This window comes from Schistocerca nitens, chromosome 2 (genome assembly GCF_023898315.1).
Source record: "Schistocerca nitens isolate TAMUIC-IGC-003100 chromosome 2, iqSchNite1.1, whole genome shotgun sequence".
NCBI lineage: Eukaryota > Metazoa > Arthropoda > Insecta > Orthoptera > Acrididae > Schistocerca > Schistocerca nitens.
In genome coordinates this window covers 657,511,699-657,529,714 of record NC_064615.1, presented here as the reverse complement: position 1 = coordinate 657,529,714, position 18,016 = coordinate 657,511,699, and the positions used below count along the sequence as shown (strand labels likewise).

General features: G+C 45.0%; 1 protein-coding gene across 2 annotated transcripts in view; it reads left to right on the top strand.

Moving 5' to 3' along the window:
- Positions 1 to 719: 719 nt before the first annotated feature.
- LOC126234543 (protein takeout-like) overlaps positions 720 to 18,016 on the top strand; it is a 54,383-nt gene continuing 37,086 nt past the window's right edge. For both annotated transcript variants that reach the window (XM_049943239.1, XM_049943238.1), the window contains exon 1: positions 720 to 847. In XM_049943239.1, the coding sequence (XP_049799196.1) occupies positions 760 to 847 (88 nt within the window). In that variant the 5' untranslated portion in view covers positions 720 to 759. The remainder of the gene's footprint in view (positions 848 to 18,016) is intronic.

Here is an 18,016-nt window from a genome sequence, read left to right as displayed (position 1 = left end):
TGTCAAACCACTGCTTGTCGACGCATTGAACGGAGTGCCGCAATCCAACTACTTCACACACATTGAGCTTGGGCAAACATGATTTCACATTTTTGCCACTTCTTTATGTCCTTACTTTCCCCCATGTTTATGGACAATATCTGCTTGAAACATAAATACGATACGGCAGCGCCTGTGTTGTCCTGAAGTACGATGCTATGTTCCTTCGGACATGCATGCAACAGGAGACTACAGCTGTTACGAAATACATGAATTGTTTTGCAGTTGTGAATAAGGACAACCATCAGTTCCATAATCGAATGACGAACCGCAATAGAACCCGTATTTCCCGCTTACTGCGAGCGGTCGCCTCATCATTAGGCTATCCGAAAATGACTCACAGCCAGAGCCAAACTCCCGTATGTCGTCAACCACGTGTCCATAACCTGTACTCGTACGTCCATTATGTGTACTCCTACTCACGGAAAATATTTTAATTGAAAGCTACTTGCGCAGTGTCCGCGGATAAACATCAATAGCAGAGCCTGCGTTGTTTCGAATTACGATGCAATCTTCTTTCGGACTTACTTCATGCATCCGAACACGCTATTGGTTGTACCAACGAGTGTTTCGTAAACAGGACAGCAGCTGTCACCGTGGAGTGGATTGCCTTGAATGTCTGTGTTGGTCCGCAGAGCTGGCGCGGCCCCCCTTCTTATAGCGGCCTGCTGTCCCGGTGCAGCCAGACGTCAGCCGCTCGACCCACCAGCGACAGCCAGCATGTCACCAGCCTCCGTCACCGCCGCCGCGTCGGCGCTGCACTTACTGCTGCTCGCCGCCCACGCCTGGGCAGCCCCTGCAAAACTGCGTGAGTTAACTGACATCTCATAGGGCTCGTTAGCGCCTACCTTGCCGCCAAGCATGCTGGGCGTTTTCTGTTCCAGAAACGCCAACGTCCAACTGCATTTGTGAAGGAAATGGTTCTGAGATATCAGCTCTGCGTAATTTTTACGGTGATTTTTGATTATTTAAACTGAGACTAAAAGAATATGACATTTTCTACATGTGCATCTACATTTAGATACATACTGCGCATGTCAAGTACGTTTCGTGGTGGAGGGTGCCCTGTGCAACTACCAGCCATTTCCGTTCCTGTTCCGCTCGCAAACAGAGCGAGAGGATACGGCTGTCTAAATATCTCCATATGAGCCCTAATTTCTCGCATATTCGTAATCTTTACGTGAAATGCAACAGAATCGCCCTGCAGTCACCTTTAAATGCCGGTTCTTTCGATTTTCTCAATAGCGTTCTTCAGAAAGAACACCGCCTTCCGTCCAATGATTCCGATTAGAGTTTCAGAAGCACGTCCGTATTCCTTACACCTATTCTATGGCTAGCGGTTACAAATCTAGGAGCCCGTCTCTTAATTACTTAAATGTCTTTTTTTAATTCGCCCTGGTGCGTATCCCAGGCACTCGAATATTACTCAATAACAGGGTACACTAGCATCCAACATGCAGTATCCTCTACAGAGGAACCACACTCCCCCAAAACTCTCCCTGAATGCAGACACAGTTCGAGTCTCGGTCCGGCACACAGTTTTAATCCACCAGGAAGTTTCATATCAGCGCACACTCCGCTGCAGAGTGAAAATCTCATTCTGGAAACCGTTGGCGAAGTCGGACAGCTATTAGATATGAAGTTTCCTCCGACAGCGTGCCTTCCAATAACTTAATATGAGTAGTCGGTGGTCGGTACTTAGTTGTGAGTAGGAAATTGTAAGACAGTTACCGCTTACCACAGAAAAGCTCAAATGCACCTGATTAAAAATTCTGCGTACCTATCGTAAAGCACAGCCTTCCAAGTGAAACGTAAAGCACATCCAATAACAACCGCAACAAAATAAAAGAGAAATGCGATGACAGAAGATAGCATTGATACTGTCAATGGTGGGTCAGCCAAGTCAACATAGAAATTTTTTTTCCAGTGAACACTAGTGCGTAGCGGGGTTATCACTCCACATCTACATCTACATCTACATTTATACTCCGCAAGCCACCCAACGGTGTGTGGCGGAGGGCACTTTACGTGCCCCTGTCATTACCTCCCTTTCCTGTTCCAGTCACGTATGGTTCACGGGAAGAACGACTGCCCGAAAGCCTCGGTGCGCGCTCGAATCTCTCTAATTTTACATTACTGATCTCCTCGGGAGGTATAAGTAGCGGGAAGCAACATATTCGATACCTCATCCAGAAACGCACCCTCTCGAAACCTAGACAGCAAGCTACACCGCGATGCAGACCGCCTCTCTTGCAGAGTCTGCCATTTGAGTTTGCTAAACGTCTCCGTAACGCTATCACTCTTACCAAATAACCCTGTAACGAAACGCGCCGCTCTTCTTTGGATCTTCTCTATCTCCTCTGTCAACCCGACCTGGTATGGATCCCACACTGATGAGCAATACTCATGTATAAGTCGAACGAATGTTTTGTTAGCTACCTCATTTGTTGATGGACTTCATTTTCTAAGGACTCTCCCAATGAATCTCAACCTGGCACCCGCCTTGCCAACAATTAATTTTATATGATCATTCCACTTCAAATCGTTCCGCACGCATACTCCCAGATATTTTACAGAAGTAACTGCTACCAGTGTTTGATCCGCTATCAAATAATCATACCATAAAGGATCCTTCTTTCTGTTGTGGAAATAATTCAAAAGCGAAGGTAACTTAAATACTGAAAGTTCCTAGCAGATTAAAACTATGTGCCGGACCGAGACTCGAACTCGAGACCTTTGCCCTTCACGTGCAAGTGCTCTACCAACTTAGCTACCCAAGCACGACTCAAGCCCCGTCCTCACAGCTTCGCTTCTGCCAGTACCTCGCCTCCTACCTTCCAAACTTTACAGAAGCTCTCCTGCGAACCTTGCAGAACTAGCACTCGTGAAAGAAAGGATATTGCGGAGACATGGCTTAGCCACAGCCTGGGGGATGTTTCCAGAATGAGATTTTCTCTCTGCAGCGGAGTGTGCGCTGATATGATACTGATAGTTCTGCAAAGTTCGCAGGACAGCTTCTGTAAAGTCTGCAAGGTAGGAGGCGAGGTACTGGCAGAAGCGAAGCTGTGAGGACGGGGTGTGTGTCGTGCATGCGTAGCTCAGTTGGTAGCGCAGTTGCCCGCGAAAGGCAAAGGTCCCTAGTTCCAGTCTCGGTCCGGCACACATTTTTAATCTGCCAGGTCGTTTCGTATCAGCGCACACTCCGCTGCAGAGTGAAAATCTCATTCTTGGAACTTAAATACTGTTTACTAGATAACTGGTTTCAACACACTATAGGTGCCACCATCGGATCTGCATGTAGATTAACATTTATAAACCATTTGGATATAGGGATACATAAGGCAGACCAGCTGACGTAAATTCACTGTCACAAAAATTAAGAAATAACTGCTCTCCTACTCATTCTTTTACATAAGATATATAAAACCAAACTCACAAGATAAAACTATTTGGTACATGACCGCTGCTCGACTGAGAGCGGTCGGCATCACACTGTTCTGTGTCAGGACGTACAAATTAAAGTAAATGTGCAATAGCTCTAACAACCGAAGAGCGGAATATGCACTCTACCGGTAAAACAGGAACCATTACAACAACAAACCAGTCATTGCAACTGAAGAGCGAATACGCCCTTCAAGAAAATAAATAATGCTCACAGGAAATTATAAAATAATAAAATACAGTATTGGTGTCCCGTGCAAAGTCCAGCAGTTTTTCAGTTTAAACAATTTTCCCCCTATATATGCGGTGTAGTACATGTGCAAAATGTCTTCACGCATATCTGACGACCACCAGCAAAATATTAGTCAGTCCTTCAAAAGAACACGCTGTTGATGATATACAGCTGGTACCAGGCGCTGACGGTAGTCATGAGAAGGGTCTGTTCTGTACGAGATAATCGGTTGCATAGTAACAGTGAACGGAAATGAGGGGCTACTGTGTACGTACATGTCTTTGACACTATCGTGTATTAAGCTGTACACTTGTTGCTGCATAACCGGCTGCTATGGCCGAGCGGTTCTAGGCGCTTCAGTCCGGAACCACGCTGGTGCTACGGTGGCAGGTTCGAGTCCTGCCTCGGGCATGGATGTGTATGATGTCCTTAGGTTAGTTGGGTTTAAGTAGTTCTAAGTCCAGGGGACTGATGACCTCAGATGTTAAGTCCCATAATGGTTAGAGCCATTTGAACCATTTTTCAATCTGGTGCTCGAAGGTTTCTTGGGGAATGGCTGCCCATTCTTCACGGAATGCTGCACTGAGCAGAGGTACCAATGTCGGTCGGTGAGGCATATCACGATGTCGGCGTTCCAAAACATCCCAAAGATGTGTTATACGACATAAGTTAGGACTCAGAGCAGGCCAGTCCATTACAGGGATGTTATTGTCGTGATACCACTCAGCTAAAGGCCGTGCGTTATGAACAGGTGCCAAATCGTGTTGAAAGATGCAATCACCATCCCCGAACTGATCAACAACAGAGGGCAGCAAGAAGGTCCTTAAAACATCAATGTAGGCCTGTCCTGTGATAGTGCCACGCAAAACAACGAAGGGTGCAAACCCCTCCATGAAAACACGACCTCCGAAATTTACTGTTGGCATTACACACGCTGGCAGATAAAATTCACCGGGCATTCGCCATACCCACACCCTGCCATCGGATCGCCACATTGTTACCATGATTCGTCACTCCACATAACGTTTTTCTACTGTTCAATCATCCAGTGTTTACGCTCCTTATACAATGCAAGACGTCGTTTGGCATTAACCGGCGAGATGTGTGGCTTATGAGCAGTACCTCGACCATGAAATCCTAGTTTTCTCACATCCGCCGTATCTGTCAAAGTATTTGCAATGGATCCTGTTGTAGTTTGGTACCCGTTGTGAAGGTCTGGAGAGATGTCAGCCCATTACACATTACGACCCTCTTCAGCTGTTGGCGGTCTCTGTCAGTCAACACAAGAGGTCGGCCTGTACTGCTTTTGTGCTGTACGTGTCCACGTTTCCACTTCACTGTCACATCGGAAGAAGTCAACCTAGAGATGTTTAGGAGTGTGGAAATCTAGCGTACAGACGTATGACACAAGTGACACCCAGACTACTTTCGAAGTCCGTGAGTTCCTCGGAGCGCCACATTCTGTTCTCTCACGATTTCTAATGACTACTGATATGGAGTACCTGGCAGTAGGTGGCAGCACAGTGCACCTAATGTGAATGTTTTTGGGGGTGACCATATACCTTTTGATCACATAGTGTATCTGAGGTTTTTCGATTGGTGTCGTTAAGAAGCCCAAAGATATCGACGAGCCGCTATTCATGTCTTTCATTGAAGAATTTGACTGTTAGTAGAAATTCTATTGTAGGACGTTCACTGACGAAGTGAAATATACAGGGACTGGACACAAGCATGTAAACCCCACGAGAGGTACGTTTATACATTAATGCAGATACTAGCGGAGCCTGCTGGTACGCTGTTGAATTTGACCGCGAAGAGCAAGTGTGCAGTGTCTTCAACATACTGCAGGTGTCAGTAGTGATCAGAACAGTTTTCTGTTTGGTTGTCAGTGCATTGTGTCGGAACTACACTCCTGGAAATGGAAAAAAGAACACATTGACACCGGAGTGTCAGACCCACCATACTTGCTCCGGACACTGCGAGAGGGCTGTACAAGCAATGATCACACGCACGGCACAGCGGACACACCAGGAACCGCGGTGTTGGCCGTCGATTGGCGCTAGCTGCGCAGCATTTGTGCACCGCCGCCGTCAGTGTCAGCCAGTTTGCCGTGGCATACGGAGCTCCATCGCAGTCTTTAACACTGGTAGCATGCTGCGACAGCGTGGACGTGAACCGTATGTGCAGTTGACGGACTTTGAGCGAGGGCGTATAGTGGGCATGCGGGAGGCCGGGTGGACGTACCGCCGAATTGCTCAACACGTGGGGCTTAAGTTTCCACAGTACATCGATGTTGTCGCCAGTGGTCGGCGGAAGGTGCACGTGCCCGTCGACCTGGGACCGGACCGCAGCGACGCACGGATGCACGCCAAGACCGTAGGATCCTACGCAGTGCCGTAGGGGACCGCACCGCCACTTCCCAGCAAATTAGGGACGCTGTTGCTCCTGGGGTATCGGCGAGGACCATTCGCAACCGTCTCCATGAAGCTGAGCTACGGTCCCGCACACCGTTAGGCCGTCTTCCGCTCACGCCCCAACATCGTGCAGCCCGCCTCCAGTGGTGTCGCGACAGGCGTGAATGGAGGGGCGAATGGAGACGTGTCGTCTTCAGCGATGAGAGTCGCTTCTGCCTTGGTGCCAATGATGGTCGTATGCGTGTTTGGCGCCGTGCAGGTGAGCGCCACAATCAGGACTGCATACGACCGAGGCACACAGGGCCAACACCCGGCATCATGGTGTGGGGAGCGATCTCCTACACTGGCCGTACACCACTGGTGATCGTCGAGGGGACACTGAATAGTGCACGGTACATCCAAACCGTCATCGAACCCATCGTTCTACCATTCCTAGACCGGCAAGGGAACTAGCTGTTCCAACAGGACAATGCACGTCCGCATGTATCCCGTGCCACCCAACGTGCTCTAGAAGGTGTAAGGCAACTACCCTGGCCAGCAAGATCTCCGGATCTGTCCCCCATTGAGCATGTTTGGGACTGGATGAAGCGTCGTCTCACGCGGTCTGCACGTCCAGCACGAACGCTGGTCCAACTGAGGCGCCAGGTGGAAATGGCATGGCAAGCCGTTCCACAGGACTACATCCAGCATCTCTACGATCGTCTCCATGGGAGAATAGCAGCCTACATTGCTGCGAAAGATGGATATACACTGTACTAGTGCCGTCATTGTGCATGCTCTGTTGCCTGTGTCTATGTGCCTGTGGTTCTGTCAGTGTGATCATGTGATGTATCTGACCCCAGGAATGTGTCAATAAAGTTTCCCCTTCCTGGGACAATGAATTCACGGTGTTCTTATTTCAATTTCCAGGAGTGTAGTTGAACTAGGACTTGGACCAATTGTTGGTGCTCGTGTGGAGATTATTTCAAACACCAAGGTAATCGACGTGTTTGGTGTTTGAAGAGGGACCATATCTCAAACTTATACTGCAAGGAAACCGTCAAAACATCTTATACTAAGTCACAGCGCGGACGGTAGTGTCCTTTGAATGATCATGACATTCGGTCATCTACCTGCCTGCCAACAAAGTCCAGGCACAACGAATAGAATGACATCATCCACGGGGACCACCTTCGATTCCGAAAACACCGATCATGCGAAATCCAGCTTGGCGTCGTCGTCACATGAAATTCTAGAATCAACGGACCAAGGTAAAGAGGTAAATATTTGATTTTGACAAGCGAAAAGCTTTTTAATGCGTGACACAGGAACGTTTTTTTTTTTTTTAAATCTTTATTTATTAGAAACCCAATATCATACATAAGTAACCCACCACCTAAAATCATTAGTGGGTCAAACTATGCTACAATTCACATCTCAGCAGCATTTACTTTATCTGTTATATTCTACTGTCAGTATTGCTACAGGAAGTTATCTCAATCTACGGGTATCTACATTATCTACAGGTATCTATGTGGATTACTGTTAGGCAATCATACTATCAGCTCTAATCTACTTACTAATAATAACTACATCCTGCAGCAGGAACGTTTATTAAAAATAATACGATATCAAACAAAATTGGTTTCTGGGTTAGGAATTTCATGGTAGGTTAGACGCAGCATATAATCATGAGTCGCGAGTCATCGAAAAAAGTATCTTATATCTTTCTTCAGAAAAGTGTACAGTGACCGCTGCTGCCCGTGTTCTATGTTAACGGTGTGACAAGCAATTTTTATTATAATCGCACACATTAACTATAAATATCCGGTCATATTTTCAAAAGACTTCAGAGTTGTGCAAAGATTGAAAGCCTGGTTTGGATGCACACAAATGTAAAAGTACGTACTTTGGAAACTAGATTAATACCCTTTGACTACAGCGTCAATTACCCACAACCGCAGCCACTCAACTCTTAAAAATACCCCGGATCTATGACTTTGAGGAGATATGAAATGGAATGATCATGTACGCTCGGTCGTCGATAAGGAAGGTGGCATATGTCGATTTATTGATGGAGTTCCACGACATTACATTAAGTCTAGAGAGGAGATCTAGTGCTAAAGACTCGTTGGATCCATTCTAGAATAGTGCTGAAGTATTTGGGACCCATGCCAAACAGACCTGACACACTACATTGAACACATGCAGAGAGAAGCGGCACGGATGGTCACAGGTTTGTTTGACTACAACAAGTGCGTCACGGAAATGATGTAAAACCGTAAATCCTCAGAATCTTGAAATTTGATGTCAATTACCTCGCGAAAACCTACTTACAATGGCTCAAGAAGTAGGAATCTAAAAATTCTTCGTCCGCCTACGTACCACTTCCGTAAGAGTTGCGACGAAAGGATTAGGCAAACTGAAGTGCGCACAGAGGCATTTAAGCCTCAATACGCGATCTGAGTGTGGTTCAATGTCTAGTATCCCATGCCACGCGTTTACAGTTTCACAGCAATACAGAGGCCAAGGCGGTTGGTCTCTGCAGTGCCAGGGTTTGTTTCATACTGTGGGTTGGCGTCGGGATGTTGTCCAGTGCTGGTTCAAGCAAACATCACTAACAGTTACACATTTTATTGGAAACCAAGCTACGTAGTAGCAGTCCGCCCCACCCACACACTCCCCAAACGGTCACGTGTTAACAACGCGATGTCGCTTATGCTGAGGCAACAGGTGGCTAACCGCCTGCTGGTTGCTAGGTGGGGATGTTGACGTGGGACGTCCGCCGCTGCACGTGCTCCTGAATTGTTTAATTAATATGTGTCGTTTTATCGCACTCCCAGTTTTTATCTCCCGTCGACATTCATTTCCCTTTTAATATTCACCCTAGTTAATTTAAACTTATTTTAGTCAAAGTTCACCCTACCTTTCGTCGCAACACGCTTCCGCCTTCGACTTGGCACTTAAGATTTGCAAAGAGCTGATTATAAAAGACAGCTGCTCGAGAAACTCGCATGGGCGACACACGATAGTGCCCAACAAATTTCTGTCTCCAAATTAACTTGGGCCTCTAGTCCACGTGGCACACGCAGAGTGGGAAGAACTATCGTGGATCTTGTTTGAACATGTTTGTACGTTTCATCCAGCCAAGGTATTGAACTGTTTCAGTCAAATTAGATATAGACGTTCATCAGTTACGGTCAAGAGAAAAATGTCAACAGAATGCCTCAGAACGATGAGTATTTCGAGAAGATTTCTCACTTTTTGAGAAGGATGTTCACATGGGCTATAACATTCAGATTGTAAACAAAGTTCTCGGTAGGCAACTTGGGGTTAGAGGAACCCCCGGTCATAGACATTGATCTCCTCACTTATATACTCTACGCTAATGAGAAATCACCAGTCGGAGCAGTAAGTCCTTTTGTCTGAAGTTGCAGTTGCCACCATTCTGACGTTGTGTATTAAACTAAGTGTTGTCTGCTCCTTGTACGTACTAGACTGTCATTGTGAGAGTACTTACAGAATATCGTATCAGAGTGACTAAACGTGTTCTTAATAATAAGATGGTTAAAATGAATGTCCATATCTTTCTCTGAAACACTGAAACATATATGACTCCCTCTCACAGCTCACATTTCTAGGAATTTCGTTAATCATTCAAGTCATTCTCTTCTCAATTCCCTGTCGCTTGTATTCTGCCACGTTCCCCTTTCCTCTTCTATCTCACTTGTCAAATTCATCGCTGCTAGCGCCAGTCTCTCTGCTTATAGATTACAGCTAACATTCTACTTTTGGTAAACGACCATCAACTATGTTTTTTTTTTTCTTCTATAGCTGTAACTGTTTCATTGTTTCCGTTGTAAATATTTCAAAATATTGGATTCCACTCTAGATCGAAAATTTATTATGTGTGTATAGTAATTTCAAAATTGAAGAATGCCAGTTTGACCATTATGGCCATTATATACACAGGATATATTAATAAAGAAATAAGTAAATTGTAGAACTTGTGGCACACGAACTCTCAACATACATCTACATACATACCGCTACTCATTTCCTGCGCTGTTCCACTCGCAAATGGAAGAGAGAACAGCGGCGGTCTGTACGTTTCCACGCGATCCCTGATAACCCTTGTCTTCGCAGCTGCCCTTACTTGAGATTGATGTTGGTGCCTATAGGAGTGTTCTGCAGTCTGTCGCAAAGGCCACCATTCTAAATTTTCTCAGTAGTGTATCGCTAAAAGAAAGTCTTCATATTTCTGGGGAGCCCCATTCGAGTTCGGGGAACATTACCCTAACACTCGCGTGTCGATCGACCCTGCCATTTACAAATTCAGCAGCACATCTCTTAATTGGTTTAATGTTTTCCTTTGGGGTTCTCAAACACTCGAGTGATACTCAACAATGGGTTGCACAAGTGTTCTATAAGTTGTCTCCTCTGTAGAGGAGCTACACTTTCCTAGATTTGTCCCATTAATATGCCGCGATTACACATTCCCTACAGCCGACTTTACTTGCTCGTTCTGGTTCATGTCACTTTGCAATCTCACGCCTTAGTGCAGAATCTGCGACATGGTCACGAATAAAACTGTGACCCGAATATAGAATAAATTTCCTTTACTTTACGTCTATGGTCACAAATTTATTGTCAACAGACTACCGGTTTCGGTCTATAATGACCATCTTCAGATCTGTTTTATGAAAAAATTTCATAATATACTGTAGCATTATACACCGAAACAGGTAGTCTGATGACAAGAAATTTGTGACCTTAGACGTAAAGTAAGGAAATTTATTCACGCCTAAGTAGAGTATGTGATCAAAAGTATCCGGTCACCTGGCTGAAAGTGATAAGTTCGTGGCGCCCTCCATCGATAATGCTGGAATTCAGTATTGTGTTGGCTCGCCCTTAGCCTTGATGACAGTTTCCACTCTCTCAGGCATACGTTCAATCACATTTCTTGGGGAATGGCAGTCCATACTTCACGGAGTGCTGCACTGAGGAGAGGTGTCGATGTCGGTCGGTGAGGCCTGATACGAAGCCGGCCTTCCAAAACATCTCAAACGTGTCTCATAGGATTCAGATCAGGACTCCGTGCAGCCCAGTCCATTACAGGGATTTTATTCACAAGTAACCATTCCGCCACAGGCTGGACATTATGAACAGGTGTTCGATCGGGTTGAAAGATGCAATCGTCATCCTTGAATTGCACTTCAACAATGGGAAGCAAGAAGGTGCTTAAAACGTCAACGTAGCACTGTGCTGAGATAGTGCCACGAAAAACAACAAGGGGTGCAAGGCCCCTCCATGAAAAACATTACCACATCTTAACACCACCATCTCCGAATTTTACTTTTTACTTTTGGCACTACGCACTCAGGCAGATGACGTTCACCGGGCATTCGCCATACCTACTCACTGCCATCGGACCGTCACATTGTGCACCGTGATTCCTCACTCCACACAACGTTTTTTCACTGTTCAATCGTCCAATGTTTACCCTTTTTATATAAAGCGAAGAGTCGTTTGGCATTTACCGGCGTGATGTGTGACTTATGAGCAGCCGCTCGACCATGAAATAGAAGTTTCCTCACCTGCTGCCTACCTGTCAAAGTACTTTCAGTGGATCCTGATGCAATTTGGAATTGTTGTGTGATGGTCTAGACAGGTGTCTGCCTATTACACGTTACGTACAGACGTATGACAATCGCCTGACCACGTCCGTGGATTCCGCTGAGCGCCCCATTTCGCTCTCTCACTATGTCTAATGACTGCTGAGGTCGCTGACATGGAGTACCTGGCAGTAGGTGGCACCACAATGCACCTAATATGAGAAACGTATGTTTTTTGGGGTGTCCGGATACTTTTGATCACGTGGTGTATTTAGTCGACATGATTGTATCAAGCAGAGCACTACTAATTACTAGAACACTACAGGACGGTTTTTTCTATTCACCTTCAGTAACTTACGTTATTCGACATTTAGAAAAATTTACATTCATCACACGAAATAGAAATTATGTCAAAGACATCCGGTGTGGTCCTACAGTCACTCAACGGTGACACCTTCCCATGCACTCACAAACTGCTGCTCACCCTATCGTATATTCGTTCATGTTTACAGAGAACAACGTAGATCCTACCCTTGTCTCTGATGAACACTCGCCACCAATTGAGCAGAAGCCTGGCTCATGCACAGAACCATTGAAACCAACTGGTACAAATCGTCATCATCATGGGCTCTGCTACAATGGTTAAGAATTAGGATCAACTATTTAGCAGCAACGGGAACGGAACTTCACGAGCTTGCTTTGTATAGTCCAGATTTTACCACGAGTGATGATTCCGGTAAAATGAGGGCGGGAAAATCTCTTAGAGTTTCTTTTAAATTTGGTATGAAATACGAAACTACATAAATAATATATGTTTCAAAATGAATGGTTCCAGTGTCATTTGTATAAAGTTTTAAAAGAGAGAAAGAGAGATTGAATACGTTCTATTGCTAAAATTTTCTTTCCGATACCACGGACTGTGATAAAAAGAGGAACTTAAAATGCAAAGATACCAATCTGTCACACGCTAAAAACGTTGTCATCAGTCACCTAGACTTATAACTACTTAAATCTAACTAACCTAAGAACATCACACACATCCATGCCCTAGGCAGGATCAGAATCTGAGGCCGTAGCAGTTGCGCGGCTGCAAACTGAAGCGCCTAGAACCGCTCGGCCACACCGACCGGCGCTGCAGTACGCACAAAAAATTATAACAGGGTGCAAATGAACTGGCGCGAAAACTGGAAAACGTACAGCAAAGTTCAAATACACGGGGCAGTGCAGTTTTTGAAGGGAAAAGGGACACGTAGATCTGGCGATATGAGATGAAGTGTCACGTCCAGCCTTAGTGAAATGGTGGCCACAATTTGCCCTAGCTCTCGCACAAGTGGGAGAAGTTGATGGACAGGGGCAGCCATCGATATTAAACACAGATTACAATGTGGACACAATCGAGGAACTCTTACGCACCGGCCGCAGATTTTCCGACGATGACGACGTTGACACAGCAGTGCTCCAACAGCATCGTGTCCAAGAACCGAATTTTTACCGTCAAGGAACGATTATTAGAAGCTTCCGACCGTTTTCTCCACCGGCTTGGTGGCTATGTTGAGAAACTGAGCATGTATATCATTTTGAAGTGTAGTGCAGCATTCAATATAAATAACTTGGTCTGCCATAATATTGAGTAATTTAATTCTTGATGTCCCCTCGAAATTGAGTCAGCATGGTACGAGGGGTTTGCAATAATTGTATGTCTGTCCAGCAACCGTATAGCTAAGCGTCCATGTGGGTGGGCAAGGGGGGGGGGTTGGGTGGGGGGGGGGGGGGGAAGCCAGGTAGATTCAGTCAAGACCGAGGATCCAACGGCGTTTGACAGTCGCTGTAGAAAGCTGAGTGGTTGTAGAACTACCAGTAGGTCCGTGCAACATAAGGTTACTTTGTTAAAACGGCAAAGCGAGATCCACAGGTCAAGAGGCTTACCAGTCACAGTGCTCATGCGTACCGAAATGTTAAACTAGTAAAAATTTTTTTTAACTACATGAGAAACAAATTTATTGTGGCCGGTTGATGTTGATACTTTCGATTTTGAGATTTGATACTCCTCTTTAGCTGATCTGCTTTTTTATGTAGTGTGACTATGGCTTCACTATTGTAGTGTCAAACAAACATTTAAAATATATTTTGGTCACACTCCTGGCGACAAGTGTGTCAGAATATGTGAACTACTCTTGTTGCTCTTGCGCTCTTACGTACTAAGATTCATGTTAGCTGTCTCGTTTTAAACATTAAATCTTACGTTATAACGAGCACGTCAGAACACAATTGCACTGAAACATTTTCGTTTGTAATGTTTCAAACACTTACGATTGAAATGTGATGGTAATTACGTAACTGACAGTAGCCATGCGCTTTGCCCTGTACTGAACTTTTCTGACTGCGAGAATATAAAAAGTCAATAACTTTAAACCAAACCAAAACTGCATGAATTTACGTAACACAGAAACCAACTCTTATGCAACACTACTGATTTGAAATTAGCCCTGGTAATAAGACAAAACTTGTTAAATTAGAAAATAATGGTCCCTGCGTTTAGTGAATCCTATCCCTAAAGTAATAAAATTTCTTACCTTTATCTGCGCAATGGTAACTCTCTACGCACTGCTCTCTGTTAGCACTTTAAATTGTATAGTTATCATTCAGCTATTGTGCAAGGCTGGTGCTTAGCATACTTTTTAATTATATCGAGTATGACTGAGACAATAACTTCTTGAGCAAAAATGTTAATTAAAAACGATATGGATCTGGGAAATGGAATTCACCTGTGATACGTAACACTATGGATGTCAGTGCTAAACATTGTCTCAGACGTCACTTACGAATACGCGCATTGAGTTGGTAACAAAACAACTTTCTTTCCCTTCATTATTTCCTGTATGATATCTTGCAAATAAAAGATCGTTACTGCTCGTAGCGTGTAAGTATATAGCTAGCACACATCAGATACAACACGTCTTTACAATTGAGAGTGATCCGTCCCTATCTCCATCTAAAGTTACTGTAACACATTACCCATAACACCTTGAACCAGGGATCGCTGTTGAGCAGCGACGTTACTACACAGTCGATTTTAGATCTGACCATCTCTGGTTGAATGTAAAATTTTCTAACAAATTTCGACGCTATTTATATACCTGTCAACACACGTTGCAGTTCTAAAGCCACAAATCAAGTCGAAGTTATCATATTAAAAGACAGACAATACTGAATGAATTACAGCTGTGTGTGTTACGATGTAAAATTCTTTTAATCTGTGAGTAATTTCCCAATATTGTTTAGCCATCTTAAGCGTATTTCTTTTTGAAACTATATCCTTACGTAGTTCAGCAGTGGAAGGACTTTTGTTATACGATGAAGTCGAACATGACTTCATATACTGTTTATGAAGATCAACTAGTGATGAGTCCTAATATTGTGGCCAATGTCCATTGCGAGAATTAACTCACTTGGTGGACATGCGGGCATGTGATACGGTAACGATACTACGGTGGTATCCAAAATGAAAGCAATAAACGGAAATTTCGGAGTTTTAGTTTATTTTGCCGTAAAACAGTATAAACAAGTGACACGAAAGTAGAAACAATGTAAAGAATACAGAATGTAAACAACAGCAAGACGCACAACGGTAGGCTAAAAATGTTCTTCGTTTCTTCCAATACACATTCCCACTGCTGGTTAATGTGCTCGGTACAGGACGTGACCACCTCTGACAGCAATACAGGCCTGACAACTATGGGGTATGCTGTAAATGATATCATAAGTCTCACGTTGAGGAAATATCGCTTATTCATCATGGAGATCTGCTCGCAGTCTTGGAGAATGATGGTGGACGCTGAGCTAAGGCAAGCTGTCTCCATAGTGCATCGCAGACACTCTCTACGTGATTCAAATCGGGAGAGGGAGCAGGCCACGCGATGTGTGCAACATCTTCCGATTCCAGGAAAACGTCAACCTCCCGCGCTCTGTGAGGTAGAGCCTTATCGTCCTCCAGTACGACGTCTGGGCACTCAGCACCTCGCAACAACCGCGGGTGAGGTCCCAAAATCTCATCACTACAGCAACTGAACCTTGCCGATTCACCCGTGCAATTCCATGAAGAGGAGCTCGAGTAGTAAACATAATCCCTGCCACACCATTAGTTATTCACCTCGATATAGGTCTCTGTCCACAATGTTTGAGTCCAGAAATCGTGTTCCACCTTCCCTACAGATGCGAATTCATCGAGAATTACTCTCCAAACTAAACTGGAACTCATTTGTGAATACTACATTGGCACACTGTTCGGCCGTCCGGGGTGCATGCTGTGAGGACGCGTCAGAGGTAGATATACAGAAGGTCTCCGACAGTAAAGGCCACTTTGCCGGAACCTTCTCTATACCAACTGCCTCAATACAACACGCCCAGTGGATGCTGCAAGTTCACATGCCAGTTGCCGTGCAGTGCTAAGGGGGTAGAGTCGTGCCCTTTACAACCAAATAAGGGTCCTCTCTTCTGAGGTTGAACGTGCTCGGCTCTGCCCTCGTCTCGGGATACAGTTTCGGTCTCTATAAACTGTCGCCATATTCTAGAAACCACAGGACGATTCACACTAAGCCAACGGGCCAAACCAGTTTGCGACTGTCCTGATTCCTTTCTTTCTATGGCCGTCCACCGCAGAGAGTCTGGTAGTCATCTCCTCTGTGCCATACTACACCGTCTGTGACTGTGTACACAGTACCTGGAAAATACTACCTCGTTTCGTAGGGGCCCTGACGTCGTTAGCTGACTGGAATGCCGTCTTCCTTGCAGGACACAATCGTACTGACATCTGGTTGATAGATTGTATGATTATATCATGAATTAGACACACGACGGGGAAATAGCGGTTTGATGCTTTAATTTTCTACTCCATTGTATGTACGTGGAACAGAGACGAATGGGGAGACGACGAAATGGGCCAGCTTGTAGGAATCGATTGACAGAACACGTTTCTAGGCATTGGTAGCCTAGAATTGAACTAGCAAGCTGTTCCGAGGCGCGAGTGCCATAGCACTCTGCCTGGTTGCACAGTTTTCCCACACCAAGGCACCCTGTCAGAGCATGAGGAGGGGAAAGAAAGTGCGAACGCGCCGAATTTAAATGACAATGCATCGCAATTGATGTCACATTTCTCACAATACACATCACAAACAAAACACATTTTCAGTATTATTTAATTTTTGCACGCTGAAGGCCAAATATAATCTTCATGTAGTACAAACTGACGGCATACAGACAGACGCAGAGAACACTGATTCGCACTCAAGTTAAAAAGTAATCTAGGAAAGTTCTTTAACATAAATCTGTTAATCGAAAAATTGTATCACTTTTGAAACCTCATTATGGACAGGCGGAATTTCCACCTGAGGAAAACAATGTGCGACACTTCCTGGACAGTTTCAACGCAAAATTGTCTTTAAAATGGGAACTACACCCCAGATCTGTTAGTTACATCTGCACACGCACTGACATCAGCTCAGACATCTTACGGTCGTGAATGCAGCTGGAAAACATATAAGAATTTCAGCGTCCTCAATTCCTTTAGAAAACTATCTTTGTCGTTATTTCAAGGCCACAATGAATGTTTAAAACCTCGAGTATTTGTAAATAGCAGTCAGCTTAGGGAGTGGAATGTGTTAGAATTTGTCCCTTCCACAATGCCATTTTCATTTTAAATGTATCCCCATCGAGTCAAAAACAAGCTGTTTCTCTCCACTCACTAGATTGTCTCTTTTTATGCGAACTTGCACGAGACTGTGAAGGTCCTTCACACACATCAAAAGAAGTTTTGCATTACCCCAGTTTCTAGAACTCCTGAAGACAGACGTTGACTGTGGATCGCACACACAGTCCCTTTGACTGTTCACAGACGTCACCAAACCTGCGTGCGACTGCTACGGTCGCAGGTTCGAATCCTGCCTCGGGCATGGATGTGTGTGATGTCCTTAGGTTAGTTAGGTTTAAGTAGTTCTAAGTTCTAGGGGACTGATGACCACAGCAGTTGAGTCCCATAGTGCTCAGAGCCATTTTGAACCAAACCTTCCCCAAAGATGTAAACAATCATGCATGAACAGAGCCTATTAGACGGAGGGGGTCCGACAGTCGATCAGTTCCAGTCATTCTACCAGGAAGGAGGTACACCGCTCGTGTTGTCTGTAGTTCAACCAATCCTAGACAGTCAATACCGCGGTTCGATCGCGTCCGCATTGTTACTTTGTGCAAGGAAGGGCTCTCAACAAGGGAAGTGTAGGCGTCTCGCAGTCAACCAACCCGAT